Source organism: Cimex lectularius, unplaced genomic scaffold, assembly GCF_000648675.2.
Source record: "Cimex lectularius strain Harlan isolate CLEC.00 unplaced genomic scaffold, Clec_2.1 scaffold25, whole genome shotgun sequence".
NCBI lineage: Eukaryota > Metazoa > Arthropoda > Insecta > Hemiptera > Cimicidae > Cimex > Cimex lectularius.
In genome coordinates this window covers 1,249,916-1,266,607 of record NW_019392633.1, presented here as the reverse complement: position 1 = coordinate 1,266,607, position 16,692 = coordinate 1,249,916, and the positions used below count along the sequence as shown (strand labels likewise).

At 35.2% G+C, this 16,692-nt stretch overlaps 1 protein-coding gene across 8 annotated transcripts in view; it reads right to left on the bottom strand.

Annotated features, from left to right (window-relative positions):
• Positions 1-16,692, bottom strand: part of LOC106668738 (protein spire) — a 207,719-nt gene that overhangs the window by 68,142 nt on the left and 122,885 nt on the right. For all 8 annotated transcript variants that reach the window (XM_024224840.1, XM_024224855.1, XM_014397755.2 and 5 more), the window contains 2 exons: positions 12,591-12,706; positions 3,537-3,722 (listed from right to left, as the gene is read on the bottom strand). In XM_024224840.1, the coding sequence (XP_024080608.1) occupies positions 3,537-3,722; positions 12,591-12,706 (302 nt within the window). The remainder of the gene's footprint in view (positions 1-3,536; positions 3,723-12,590; positions 12,707-16,692) is intronic.

Sequence of the window (16,692 nt, the reverse complement as noted above, 5' to 3'; positions counted from 1 at the left end):
CAATCCAAGAATCTTCTAACTAACTTTGGTAGGAAATAAATTACAGAATGTGTCAAATGAAGCAGGTACTAACTGCGAATCTTAATAGGACACTACAAATTAAATGGACACTTAAAGAAAATTGGAATAATCCATGTTGGCACATGCAGATTCTGCAAGGAGGCAGAAGAGACACCAACACATTTACTAACAAACTGCGGAGCCACACTAGACCGCAGGAAGAAATGTTTTGGGATGTTTAATGTGACCATAGAAGAGCTTCAATCATTGAAACCGGGCCTATTAATCAAGTTTCTTGATGAAATAGGACTCACCGATGTGCTTTAGGTAGAGCACGGGGGATACAATAGCTCCCAAAGGGCGCAGTATACTACACCCTGGAACCATATCTACACCAACATCTACATACATATCATTGTAAAATTAATGGTTTAAAATCATCGGATTTTTGAAGTATTTGAAATATTCCTTCGATAAAGGAACGTGTTTTCTTTTTTGGCCTTACTCGTAAATTATACTAATACTATACTAATATTATAGAACTTCGGTTATCAAAGAGCATAATGTCCGTGTTACTTTATTCTAGTACTTTCAACGCTTTGCAAAATCACTCTTAGCTGGATGCAGGCATTTGCTATCAAGCATAAGCTTAATGTGTTAAAAAAGAGTGAACTATAGTTTTAATAGAAATTAGTGTACATAGTTTCGATAATGAAGGCAGAAGAAAGGACTCTAAACAATTGGAGGAAACTTCTTGTAGCAGTTTACCGGGTGTAAGATCGTTAAGACCTCTGCTACCTTCTTCATAAACTGTCATACTTCAGTTGAAAGGATGAGAAGGTCAGAGATGTCAATTTTACTACTACTGTCCATAAGAGTTGTTTCAGAACGTCAGAAATAAATTCAAAAGAGCATAACAACACAATTCGCATTAAAACTATTCTTCCGTTTGTAAATCTATGTCATTTTGTACATTAGATGGAGTAAATCCGAGCTGGTTTAACAAAGCGACGATAGATTGAGTGAAACCACTCCGTTTGTTCACCTTTCCCAGGGTTGTAAGAGAATATTCAACACGTCAGCAAGGAAACCTCTCTCCCGACCCAATTGTGCTATTCGATCCGAATTAATGACATGCAAAGGAGTCGAATAACAAAAACAAAATCATAGCGAGTTTCATCTGACTATAATGTATTCATCACTTTCGACGGAGCAAGGCCGAGACGGTGCCAAAGCGGTTTTGGCCCGGCGTAATTATCCGCTCAATTAGTCTCAATGCCAAGGCCGACGCAAGAGGCGCCGACAATGGGAAAATTGTCACCCGTAAACCACTGAAAGGGACTTGGCCGGGGCGAGGTGAAGCAAAAGCCAGCCTTAAAGAACGCTTAGCATGAATATGTAAAAAAATTCCATACACGAGAAGAAAAATGTATTTTTGTGGTTGACCACATCCTTACATTCACGCCTTTAATTTTCCACCGGTGGATGTTGACAGAGAAACCTCGGTCTCGTCCTTCCCAAAAGTAGGACTTTCTAGCCACAAATGCATGCAAGTTCTAAATCTTAACATTTATTCTCACTTGCACTCTCTTTCAAATACAAATATTTAAATATATTTCTTAAATACTTTAAATAATTCATTTCGGTTTAGTAGGGCGGCACACTACAACTCTTCCTGCATCATCACATACAAAAACTTTTTATGTCCTTCTATCGACCCTCTTACATTTTATGTCAATTAACAATTTTTAACTTGAAGACTTTCATTCAACTAAAAAACAAAATAAAACAATTACATATACGGAGTGATTCACTACTCCTACGGCAAATTTCGTCAGGTGCATCTACACCTCAAATGCAGCGAAAAAGTTCGTATGAACCATGATCCGGATCCGAATCAGATATTAAACATTTTTATGTTTTTTCTACTATCTAAGGTATTTGTTATAAATACCTACTTGGAGCTCTTGAGCTATTTATTTTTGGTAAAATTTAAGAAGGCGCCCTTTCTAGAACTTTCAATTTAATTTTTGGTAGCAAAACCAACACTAAATCTTTCAAAAATTACTATATTTAAAATGAGTAAAAATATTAAATTTGCAACCTCATTGGAAAAATTCACGGTAGAGCTTGTCAAATTTCATAAAAACTTATTCTTTAATAAACTTTCTAGCGGTATATCTTTTTCTTTGGGGTTAATGTAGTAACTCAACTTTCTGTCCTAGGAAAAATTTATTTACCAATATCACAAGAAGAAAAAAAAATGAAACAAAACACATAAAAATAGACGATAAACATAGCGAAACTTAATAAAAAAAAGCACGAAAAGAAAAAAAGGAAACTAATCACATAAGAAAGAGACAATAAAACAGCGAACAACCAAAGCAAAAAAAAAACTGACAAAATATCTACACTAAACACAGAAAATATGAAGAAAGAACAACAACAGATAAGTTGTAAAACCCAAGTCTACTAACCTAATATAAAAGTACAAAAAAAAAATCAACATAAAAATCAAACAAATCGCATAAAAATAAGTGAACAACCAAATTACGTGGTTATTTTAAAACGTTTTTATACTTTTTTTATTTTAACAAAAATCAAAAATGAATAGTTCGAGAGCTACGAGTAGATTTATGACTAAAATCGCAGATAGTTGGAAAAAACAAAATTACGTTGAATTTTTGTATTTTTTGTGCGTTTTTATTAGGTTAAAGTTGTTTTTCCCAATTTCTCTTGTGTGTGTGTGTGTGTTTAGTGTAGATATTTTGTCCAATTTGTTTGCTTTTGTTGTTCGCTATGTTTTATTGTCTCCTTCTTATGTGATTCGTTTCCTTTTTCGTCCTTTTTGTGCTTTTTTTATTAAGTTAAAGTTGTAAAACAAAAGTTTGCTCAGAACAAATTTTGAATTACTTTAGTGACCATTTTTTACCATTTAGTATAAAAATTTCTCCTTTTGGTTCGATGTAATAGTGCCGCTAGAAAGCTCATTAAAGGAAGTTGCAAATATAGTTTTTTAATAATTTTAAATTTAGAAATTTCTTACCATGATGAAGAAATTTAACATCCTTTTCAAAGCCCTTTTACATTTCTCCAATAATGAATAGTTCAAGAGCTACGAGTAAATTTATGATGAAAACCGTAGATAGTTGGAAAAAAAAGTTGAATATCTTGGAAAGGGTTGAACATTTATGGTTCATAAAAACGTTTTATATTATTTAGGGCGTAAGCACATGACGAACTTTGTTATTCGAGTAGCAAATCATCCTGTACAATAAATTACATTTATTTGCTCCAAACATTTGAAGAAGTGCGCACCTGCGTTAATGTCATGTGATATTCCTACACGCTCTCTATTTGGAGACAGGCGTGACAACCGTCTGTTATTTGGTAGACATCGAGCGACATTTGTTATTCTAATCTATCATGTCCCACATATTCAGTAACGAACGGAGAATAAACCATGATTTCCGCCAAATTAAATGAATGGTTAATGAGTAAATAATAAACAACATTATCCGGAAAGCTCAACTTACCCAATCGTTAAAGTTAAGTTTGCCGAGGTGGTCGGGGGCCTCCTGTTGCTGCCGAAGCTGCCCGGTGCCTACGTTTTCCAAAAAAGTCGACAGTTCTAGCGCCTCGGTGACCAGCGCTCTGCAGACCGCCTTGTAGTGCGAATCCGCTTCTTGGCTGCCCCCGTAGCCAAGGTGGACCGTACACTCCTGAAAAATAGAATTTTTCAATTACGAATATTCACTGACATAAAGCCTTTGAAAGTTCACAAACATTGGATCTTGTAACTCGTTCGCACAATTTGTATAAAATAATAAATTTTCCATGTTACCGGATGCCCCAAGTTCTTTGCTCCCTGGCTTGTTACAAATTTGCATAACGCTTTACACAGAATTAACAATAAAGGCAATAAAGAAAGATAACATTTTCGTTGTACAATTTTTTTTCAATGCTAATTTATTTTATTTTAAGAAACAAATACAATTGTATGCCCAGTGACCCCAGGCTAATTATTTTTATACACCAGGCAAATAATTGGCAACATAGTTGTAGTCATATACAGGGCGTTTGGCAACTCGTGTTACAAACTTTATCAGTAGATTCTATATTCAAAATGGAAAAAGTGCGCATTTCGGTTTCAAACCAAAATTTTAAAAAAAGTTTAATAAATTAATTCAAAGTTTCCTTAATTTTTTTTTTTAATTTACCAATGTCAGCCACGGTGTTTTCCTTTTCTCCAACAATTTCTTCACCTTTGACAAAAATCATTAAAAAAGCAACCGTACCACTAAAAAGGATATTAATTGGAGTACGTTTGCTGAAATTTGATTGTTTCTACGTTTAGAAATAGTAGATTAAAATCGCCATAGTAAGTTTTCAACTTCAAAAAAAAATTTTTTTTTTCAAAGTTCTGGCTACTAAAACGCTTATTTCATGAACGTTTACAAGGTATTGATCCCATCTTACTAGAAATTTAACGTAGTTTTCAATGGTATCAACAGATTTGTCCAAAACCTTTTATTTTTGGAGTTACCATTATTTATTTGAAGCAAGGTCGAGATTCGGACCATAGTAATTAGGACGTTTTAGTTCCATTTTGAATGTCCATCTGCTGGCAAAGTTTGAAACACGAGTAGCCGAACACCCTGTATATTACACTACTGGAAAAAATTAAAAAAAAAACGGAATGACTAATATCTCTTGTTGAGATACGAATAAATAAGTCTATGTTGAACTATGAAGTCCCTAGTTTATTTAAATAAATATAAATACATATGCAATAATATATATATATATATGTTCAGACCATCAACGTTCAGTGCTGGGACCTTGTTTACTTGTGTCCCAAAGTTCCAGCATTTCCAATAATGGCCTATTCGAGGACGACTACGTACTGTTTCGTGGCACACCTTCACTATCGCTAAGAGACTGAACGATGCTTTATAATAATTGAAAACATACTATAAGAAATGAAAAATAAGAATAAATTCTAAAAGAACAGTTGGTATCCTTTTCACTAGAACGACCTACACTCAGTGATGAAGGTAATAAATGGCATAAATGCCTATGGTTTGACTCAATTTTAAAATAGCAAAAGGTGTCAAACCCGTATTTCCACTACTCTGTTGGGAATAGTGTTCGAATCTGAATAAATAATAAATTGCTTATATACAAAATGATGGTAAGACTGATTTATTCCTGTGCTGCCTGGCAGTCAACGTGCGAAAGTAACTATAGGAAAACTGCTCAGAGTATATTCCTTAGGCTGTGCACTAACACTCCTAGTTCCACGAGGCTTTTGCATGAGATGTGCAGGTTGGACAATCAAAATATTATTGAAAAATGTAAATTTAAGGAGGCTTGTGCCAATAGCCCTATTAGTTTGATTGCCGGCATTGGAACCTCTCTGGAATCTCTCTCTCTCTCTCTCTCTCTCTCTCTCTCTCTCTCTCTCTCTATCTATCTATCTATCTCTATCTCTCTCTTTCTCGAGGGTGTTCTTTCCTGTCAAGTTAAGCCAGTACTACTAATCAATTGAGTCGAAGACTAATAGTACAGTGGATACTGGACTTCCTTCACATTTTTTTCCAGATGTTTTATCCCCTCATTAAATAGTTTGGTATGAAGTTATTTAGCATTATTATTATTGATGAGATCCACCTGCTTGTTGAACAACTTGAACAAAAGATCTTCAGTGAGGTCACAACAGAAACTACAACTCTTCAAGACTTTGCCGAGCTTTCGACGATTATATCGTCATCATCAGGGCCTATTTATTTTAGCAAAACATCGCAGTTAGAAACATGTTATACCATTTAAAAAAACAATTACAAAAAACAATTATGTAACTAGATGAGTGTTTAAATATATCTGGAGAGAAAGAAACTGCATATATAATAACAATAATTAAAATTAGGTGAAGTTCGGTATCTAAAAAATACACAGTGTGGAGTTAATTAAAAACAATAAAATAATATAATATAATCTTTAAAGTTTTATATTATATTGTTTTTCTTCAGTATTGTTTTGTCTTTCTTCTTTTATATTACATTCTTTTTCAGTTTCTTGCTCTCCAGAAATATTTAAACACTCATATAGTTAAAGTAAGATAAATAATTGTTTTTTGTAATTACGTTTTTTTAAAAAAGATATAACATGTTTCTAACTGCGATATTTTGCTAAAATAAACAGGCCCTGATGATGACGATATCATCGTGGAAAGCTCGGCAAAGACTTAAAGAGTTGTCGTTTCTGCTGTGACCTCTCTGAAGATCCTTTTTTTCAAATTATTATTATTATTTTTTTTTACGAGGGTTCGCAACAACAGAGGTTATATCAGGGCCGCTGGATTCGAACCCGGGACCTTTACCTACAGTATCAACGCTTAACCCGTTGCGGCTACCGACGGCCCTCTAATTATTTATTATTATTTATTTACCTGTTTATGTGAGTATAGTTTATTTTTTAAAACTGTGTTCGAAAAAGTTTAAAAATGTTATAATATTATTCAAATATTGTTATGTAGCAATCTAAGTGAAAATAAATAGTTAACAAGTAATAACTTTAACGTTAAACATTTAGAAAAGTTCACTAATTTCGTGGTCCGCTTGACCAATTAATGTATTACAATTAATTAAGATTTTTGGTTGAGATAAAAAAAGACTAATGTATTCAATCTGTTAATACCTTTCAAATCTTCTAATAAATTTGTTATTAAGAATCAAAATGTAATTGAAAAATGCTTCTAAAATACCTCTCTCTATAGGGAATTTAAAAAGGCAAAAATAAAATAAAATAGGTCAAAATAATTGTATAACTGTGCCCCAAGAGGGACCGTTTTGTGAAGGAATCAAACGGGGGACCCACCAATGGATTTGCACTTCCCTCGAGGCGTTTGTCCCTCTTCTCAGAAAGATTCCCAAGAGGGAACGATACTCCAGCAGCTTTTCAGATTCCAGAATTGTTCTGTGCCCCGGTCGCAGTCGTCGGCTCACGACTTGAATATTATGTGCAGTGAATCCTCGCTAGACCACTCGCGAGGAGGGAACTTTTAGATTTTAATTTATCAACCTCTGATGAATACAACGAAGTATATTTATCGAAAGGGGCCAACAGTAACAGGTGTTTCTTTATGACCTTCGTTTAAATTAGTGTCCCGAGGCACAAGATCGCTAACCATATTCCATTCTGTCGGCTTCCTTTGTACGTTGTGAAGTTCCAGAATAACAAGAACGCAGCTATCACTGGATGGCAAGCTTCAGTTAAAATGAGAACGATTTTTCTCTATCAATCATAGGAGGCAAAGGATAGATTAAAACCACTACAACTGTCAAGTCCATGTTGCAAAATCATGTTATGCTGACCAACCCACATGCGAATACTGCATATGGCCACATACATGGCCAACAACTTGCTCGAAAACATCCAAACTTCAGTATCAACACCCCAAGAGGAAATCTTCCGATTGCAAATTATTGTAGTTATATTGAAAGTAACACTATGACTTAGAATTATGAGGGATTAGTCAAAAGCACGTAACCGATGATAGAGCCATTACTGATCAATAGAATGATAGGTTGTGATGTAAACACGGCCAATTAAATTTCACAATGATGTATCAAGAAAAAATCACGGAAGAAGGAACGACATTATCATAAACTAAAAATAACTCAGAAGACAAATGAGAGAAAGTTCTCGGTGTCATTCGCTTTGCCAGGATTTTTTTCAAAGCACAACAGCTGATTGATAGTTAAGTGGGTCAGTCGGAACGCAGGCAAAACCTGTTCCACGACGATGGGTTAACATCCTCCCACAGTCCACAGGGAACGTGGGCCAACTCCTCTCGCTATCAGCAACCCAGCCTCAAATTGACCATAGTCAAGGGGTAGAATAAAAAACAAAATTCCGACTTTGCCAAGCTTTCGACCCGGGCTTCACAGACATCATCATAGCCTATATTTTCAAACAAATTAACAGTTATTTTATAAAAACAAACAATTACCAATTTTTGGCACAGGTGACTACGTACTATATTGCGTTTTTATCTCTATCCTCATTCTTTGGTTGTAAAGCTAAGTAATCAAACCTTAGCCAAAATATCTTCCAATCAAAGCATTCCCCTTAAGAGAGTCCTGGGTAGAAGCAGGTATGTCTAGGATTTATAGAATCTTAACATTTGTACAAAATATTAGCAGTAAAGTGAGGATACTCATAAAAAACAATGTACCTGATATAAATATTTGTTTTAAGAATTCGAATAAGCTGGATAGATTCTCCAAAACGTAAAAGATAAAGATGATTTGTGTAACGTTATTTATAGAGTATCCTGTATGGGATGCCCTGCCAAATACATAGGCCACCATGCAAAGGCTAAAAATTATAATATATAGACATAAACATGAATGTAAAGATCCATCCAAATGTTAACCGGGTTGTCACCACACCACCGTAACACGGGTACCAATTTTGATTTTGAAAATACTGACTTGCTGCAAGAAGAATCTTTGTGAGATGAAAAATAAAGGAGATTTTATACATTAACGTGGAGGAGAATTCTTATAATGTGCAGAATGATTTTCAAAAAATCAGTCCAGCTTATTCGAGTTTGTTACAATTTGTAAGAGGGAGGATGTCAAAGGTGTGATTATGTTATTACGTGTCAAAAAAAAAATCTTTGAAGCCCGGGTCGAAAGTTTGGCAAAGTGTGAATTTTGGTTTTTACTCATTTTACATTATACGATCATACATCAAATTAAACTACAAGCGGTCGATACCTTCTCTTCAATAATTAGCCATAGGTCAATTAATTAAGGTTTTTAGTTGAGATAAAAAAGTCAATATCACGAGCGGGATTCGAACCCACGATCTTCGGCATATACGCCGCTGCTCTACCACTTGAGCTATCGTGACCTCGATCCACTCTGATACTAACTTCCCAACTCAACCTCACCTTTGAAATTTCCCTCCTTTTTGCCATTTTTCAAAGGAGACACGAGCTTTTCAAGCTCAAGTGGTAGAGCAGTGGCGTATGTAGCCGACGATCGTGTTCGAATCGTGACACCGACTTTTCTATCTCAACTAAAAACCTTAATTAATTGAAATATATTAATTGGTCAAGCGGACCACGAAACTAGTGAAATTAACCATAGGATTCAATAATTGACTATGGACCCCCCCCCCCCATTCGGTGTGTGGGTCTCGATTTATGTCATCTGTCAAATCGTTAGGAGGTCACATTCAAAACATTCGACGTTAACTATTCATTCACAACATCCGTTTCCTCCTTTTTACCGCAACTCTATTATTTTTTTTTTTGTATAGCACTTTATCGCATTTTTCTTTAGCCTATTTTTAATAGTTTAATGATTGCGCATTGACGGATTTTGAATACTCAATCATAGCAGCAGTGATTGCCAGAACGCTACTTCTGACTGTATTTTAGTTTTTTAAAGTTTCATAATTTAAGCGTTCTTTCAAATTATTAAGCTATTATGTAATTGAAATATGTGAAATTCACCTTACATCACCTCTTAAACCCCTTAACCGTTCGTTGTTACCATAAATGTACGACCTGATTGTACATCAACGTTTACTTACTACTTAACTCTTAAGCTATTTTCTAATGTCATTTTGTCATTTCTGATCATTCTCTTATTTTTGCGTAATGTCCTTATAATTAACAGAATATAATTCAATTCCATTGACTTAACAATAATCATCAGTCATCACTTATGCGTATGTGCTAGTTAAATGAGCGCCATACTATCATCGTCAAGCACGACTTATTTGACAAAACGTACTACTGAATATGGCGAGAAGAAGAAAAGTGTCCGACAGACCTAGATAGTGAGGATAAGATCGAAATGATCGGTAACGATCAAAATACATTTTCCAAAGTGCGGAGCAGTTTACACGACTTCAGAAATTGGTGAAGGTGTGACGAATAATTTCAAGTCGCCTCCCTGATAGAAAAGTTACGTTATTACTATTCTGTATTATGGAAGTATTAAATTCTATGATCATGGAACAGCGGGTAAAGAAATTTTTATTTATTTATACCCCAGTCGTGGGTCACGTTCTTTCAGATGGCCCAGTTACGGCTCTTATTCTCTGGAAAACGCCGACCGGTATGGGTTTCTGATTAAATTCCCTTTCACGGAAACATCAAGAGAAGCCCGTTATCCCAAATTAGAAATGTGAAAGGTAAATATTCTGGATGTGACTCCGGTCCATTTCAGCTTGAAGGGCTAAGACAGCCGCGAAGAGTCAAACTCATCAACGCGAAACTCAACCAGGGGACCAAAACTCATTCATATCAAGCACACCGGCCCACCGAACCACCCCTACCTTTCCGTACTGAAGAAATAAAACCAAAACCCTGAAAATGGAAATGAAACTTAAAAAAAAATACACTTATAAAATGGGCATTAATTGGTACATACTATCGTTACTTGAACTACAATCAAACAACCCTATTATCCCACAATGTCATATCTGCTCCATTTAGCACATAGGATCTGTTTACACTATTTCTCAACGCTATTTCAAAAATAAACTCAGGTCAATTAGCCATGCACAATTGCAAACAGGACTAACTCAGGGGAATGAATAAGTCGCTTTTGTTACAAGTGGAAACAAATAGTTTATGTATTGTTTGATAGTTATCAGATATCTTCTGCCTATCCTCGATGATTTTTGATGATGTTTCTGCATTTCGCAATCTTCATATGGTCAATCAAACGATAGGCCGACCAGAATGACAGGTACCATTCAAACAATAGGTTTATCATTCCGCAAACTACAAGAAGAAATCTCACAAAAAATTTATAATTATAGGGAATAGCAAAACAAACCTACGATAAAAACGCCCCAAAATAAAAGATACTGTAAATATATAATCCCTGCACTATGATCTGAAACGGTCGCATACCTAGGATTAATTATGCATAAATTCCTTATGGGGAGCGAGTAGGGATGGGACTCGATATGTAAAAAGACCTTGGGTATGAGAATAGGTTTTTGGGTTCCCCGTTCCGGCTTTTAAGGGAACGGGGGTGTTTCCCCATATTTCATCTGTAAATGTTTATTATATATATTATTTATTGTATATGTCTGTTAATTTGAGCCCGTTGTTCAATAATTTGTTGAAGTAGTGAAGAGCGATCAGGAATGAAGTATTTTAGAAAAACACCTTTTTCATTTTTTCCCCATGTTTCGACCATCATTCGTGTCACCTTCAACGCCTGGGTGAACTCCAAAACATATGCTGATTGTAAAAAATAATTATAAAATACATATGTAATTAATATAAATTTTGAACCAAATATTTCATACGAGTAGCAACCAACAAATACTTTGTAATTCACCCAGGCCCTGAAGATGACCCGAATAAAGGTCGAAACGTCAGCAAAAAAATGAAAAAGGTGATTTTTCTAAAATACTACATTCTTGACCTCTCCTCATTCCAGCCAATTTACCGTATACATTGTAGCCTTCATTAAAAAATTTATTTAACAAAATTTTGATCTTCACATAAATAACAGAATGAATGTGATGATTTCCTTCCCGATGGACCAGACTGATGATTTTGTATGACAAAGATGAGGTACCTTGGGTGTACAAAGCATTGTCAGCTCAAATTACATTTGTCGACCCCTAGACAATTATGGTTAAACAAGGGAATCATATAATAATCAAAACTATTTTAATTAAATGATCTATTGGGAATTTAGGTTTGATATAAGTACTCCTTCAAACGACTGTAATGAAATTTAATTGATTAATCAAGTTAAAGCAATTTTACTTTCCCTGCTTAATACTATGGAACTATGATGTGGCACTCGATATTTTATTACATTAGAAAAACTGGAATGGGCCTCTCATTGACCTCATGAGTGCCCACCTCTGTAATTGTTTAATGGGTGGTCCATTCTTTCTTTGTTTGCCAATTTTGCCTTGATTGCTGACGGTATTATAGTCACATTCTCCCTTCACACCGTTATTTTAACCCCCTCCCCCCCGATAATGTAAAATATTATTGTTTTACCATTAACGCTATACTCTCAGCCTGCTTGCTGAAATGTTTAGAAGTGCTAATAACCAATCCCAGATCTCGTTAAACGCGGGATTTCCTCGTAATGAAAACCGTGCTAAATAACACTAGAGTTGTAGGAAGAATGTCATAATCTGCGGTATGTTAGCTGTTCTTTGTTATATTGTAATCATCGCATGAGAGAACAAGGAAACGTGGTGCTATATTCGTTTCCTGGGGGAAATCCGGTGCGGTTAACATTTCATCGGGATCATCCCGTTCTAAGGAAAACTTTTAACAATTAACCCTTATTACAAGCTCAATTGTCCCTGGACTGTTATGGAGAGGGATACGTGGGAGGCCCATTCGGCCTATGTAAAACGAACATTCCGGATTGGACGGGCTAGGCTTCCCACGAACTGTTCCGCATCGGTATGTCTGATGGCGAGCGGGGTAATGATCCGGTCGAAATGAAGATCTCACACTGGCTAGATATCAATCTGAACCCTGCATCCGAGGAGCACTTAGAACGGTCATTACGGCTTACCTGTAATACGAGGGAGAGGCTGGACGAGTGGTGCTGGTTGGAATCCTCGAAGCTATCCCCGGCGTCCCTTTCGATCCCCTCATCGTCCATCTCGTTCATCTGGCGATCCTCCATACCTGAAACAAACAGAACAGACGAATGCGTTACACAACTTCGTACACCGCCGTCATTCTCGAAAGCCCTGGGAGATCGTGTTCCAGAAACGGCAGGCGATCGATATGCCGTAAAGTATCCCGGAGTGCGTGTATAATTTCCAATGATCCATACCCGATCTCTTCAACAGGCGGTCTTAATAATGTAAAATTGATGCCTCCTCTAAACTACGGCCATCACTTATAGACGACACAATTCAACAGTTACCGTTTATTAAGGTCTACTTTCAACTTGAGTAATGGGTCTGGACCGTATAAACACTTATTGGCCTATTGTACTTTAACTAGTACGAAACATAAAAGTGTCATTGAATTGTTTCTAGATTTATTAAAAATTATTGAAAGAGATTCAGATCCCAAGTTGTTTTCTCATAACCAGACACCGGATTTTATGCAGTGAAATTTGCCAAAATATGCCATAAAATGTACAGTTAAAAGCCCTGAAATATATGATAATATGCAGTAAATATGCAATGATATGCAGTACACAAGTTTTTTTACTATCATAGTAACTTTAAACAGAAATATAGATAATTAAACGAAATAGAACATTAAAACTTTTAAACTAAAAATAATTAAAATTTACAAGTACGTAGTTGTTTTTTCCCACCAACTACGAGGTTATTTGAACCGTCGGGGTGCCGGTGTGTTTGAAAAAAAAGCCCATTTGTAAGTATGTCGGGTTCGAATGCAGGGCAGCTGGATTCGAACCAGGGACCTTTACTTTACGCTGAGCGCTGTGTCAACGCCTAATTGAGCATAATTAATGTTAAGTAACTAAAGTACTTCTCTAAATTGTCTTCCGTGAAATTGTGCCTACGGTCAATCAAAATGTCTGTACTTGCAATTAATTATATTGAAATACGATCTAAGAAGGGGTTTTATAATCTTCTATACAGGGTGAATTGCTACTCGTGCTACAAACTTCACCAGTAGATTCTTGACCCTAAAATGAACAAAAAAGTTCATATTGTCCATGGTCCGATTCTCAACCATTTCAGAGTAATTTCGCTTTTTATCGATTTTGAAAGATATCACGTCCTGGCGTCGGAAAATCGTGATATCTTTTAATCTAAACATTTCTCTTAAAATCTATAAGCACCGTTGAAATCCCCGTTAATTTTTAGAGAGAATCAAAATCATAATTCCATTGAAATTTTTTAATTTAATTTAATGCCCATTTAGTATGTAATGCTTAAGAAGTTTACAAACAGCTAGAAGGTCAAGGAAGAAAGACCCAAACGTTTTGCCACCTTCATCTTCTTATTGAAAAATTAACGGGGATTTCAACGGTGCTTATAGATTTTAAGAGAAATGTTTAGATTAAAAGATATCACGATTTTCCGACGCCAGGACGTGATATCTTTCAAAATCGATAAAAAGCGAAATTACTCTGAAATGGTTGAGAATCGGACCATGGTCAATATGAACTTTTTTGTTCATTTTAGGGTCAAGAATCTACTGGTGAAGTTTGTAGCACGAGTAGCAAGTCACTCTCAAACATTAGCAATCCTTGAACCACCATTTTTTCTCTTTTTGTCATCAACATCTTGGTCTCACAACCACTAAATAAGAAAATGACGAGTGCGTTGGAAGCGTTATTAAATCAGGTAGTTTTCCTCAAATTTGCTGCCTTCTGAGACTAAAATTAGAAACTCTGGATTACTTTATACACTTTCCGATTTACACAATTTTCCACTCTTTTTGTAGTTCTGGCTGAAATAAAACACAAAAAATTAGCCCAAACATTTTGCCACCGTCATCTTCTTATTGAAAAATTAACGGGAATTTCAACGGTGCTATTAGATTTTCAGAGAAATGTTTAGATTAAAAGATATCACGATTTTCCGACGCCAGGACGTGATATCTTTCAAAATCGATAAAAAGCGAAATTACTCTGAAATGGTTGAGAATCGGACCATGGACAATATGAACTTTTTTGTTCATTTTAGGGTGAAGAATCTACTGGAGAAGTTTGTAGCACGAGTAGCAATTCACCCTGTATATACTTCTCTTCCCGTCGTTGCGATCTGTTTCAGTTTACTTCGAATTAAACCAATTTTTCGTCAACTAGTTTTTTTGGCAGATTTTTTTGTGCTTCCCCCAAAAACCAATATAATATTTTAAATATTTGGCGCGATAAATGCGATTTTGCTTGAAATCCTTCAAATATGCGATATTGTTCAAACATGAAATTTTATGCGATATTCATCAAACATGCAAAAATATGTTCTATAAAATTTAACCTACGACTACCTAGATATATGATTCGGATGGATAATTGATTTCCTCGGAACTATGTGGTGGCCAATCAAATATGCAACTGCATAAAAATCCGGCCTCTGCTCATAACCCTTTTGAAAAAATGAACGATTCAAATACGTAGAAGTAATTTTATTTTATTTATTTAATAGTAGATGAACAAAATTAGTAATTTTGATTTAAAGACGAATCTGCAAATCACATCATCAAACTTTAGAATCGGCAATTACAAATTATTTCGTTCTGACAACAAATTTAGTTTTTAATTTGAATGTAGGTTTAGTATTACTGCGTAATAAATAACAATCACAAAAACAAGATATTACTTAATTTTTAAAATTATTCGGAAATCGTGAGGTGCGGTCTGGTGTGATGTAGGTTTCATAAAAACATTTTCTTTATCGTACCAACGTTTCGATCTTTATTGAGATCATCTTCAGGGCCTTGGATTTACAAACATCGTTTAAATTTAACAAATACATGTAGTATGAGGAAAAAAGTGAATTTACACAATGCAAAAAATGTTTTTTATGTTCAATCAAAGTATTTATACTCACTCAAAGTGTTTGTTTTCTGCGTAATTGTGCCATTCTTGCGTGTCGTGTTGAGAGTACCATTTTTTAATTTTTAAGTTTTTACATAAGCTCTGCTTAATATGCGTTAATATCGCGAAAAGTTGTTCAATTATAAAAACATTTTTCTCCACGTAAAGTTTATTTAAAAATATTGTCTGAATTTATTATTCGTTCTGTTAAAACTCAATCCGCGATTACTGATTTTTGATGACGAGGTTTCTCTATTTATTGATCAGTTGTCTCAGAGTGTAATTAATATTATTACAGTAATAGTGAATTTTTCAACAATTGTCTATCCGAGACATCATTTTCAGTTGAATAGAGCGTACACGGTCGACATTTTGCACGGGAATAGTGGCGACAAGAAACTCTATCCACCTGACAACCCAAGGATGTTTTTTTTTGCGAAACCATTTGAGCGGTCACACTCTCTTCAAAATCGCAAGGTAATTATTGGGTTGTCCGGAAAATAATGCAGGATTTTGGTATTAAACAAAAAAAAAGAAACTAGTTACTTTAAAGCAATGTTCTTTAATCAAAATAATTTCCCANAATGAGTAATCCTGTAAACGTAAACAGAATATTTTATATAGATTTTTTTTAATGAAAACTTAAAATCCTGCATTATTTTCCGGACAACCCAATACTAGAGCTGGTGGACGAGCTACAGAAAGGAAGCTGCACATTTCCTTCCAGTTGATCGGCCTTGCATCGGGTCCAATTAAAAGTTGACACATTCACGTGGGACCTGTTATTTTTGACTTATGTGACGTTGAACTGAATGCCATCGAAAAGATTGTGAATTAGTGTTTAATTGATGGAAAGGGCACAACGTAAAAGGAACAAAAGGGAGCGTTCACATGCTATTAGGCCCAGTCAACCAGCTCCCCCGAATTGTCTTCCAACTGGCACCGTTTCGAAACTTCATAAAAATAAGTTAACCAATAGGAATGAAAAAAAACCTACCATAAAAAAAGATCAGTTTGCTCAATTGATAAGAAGATAATCTTATCGCAATTTAAAGAGTTATATCAAAATTCTATTGCCTTGAGCTTTTTTTATATGACGAGAAAGCCTTCGGCATGCAAACGCAATGATACACCGCGATTTTTT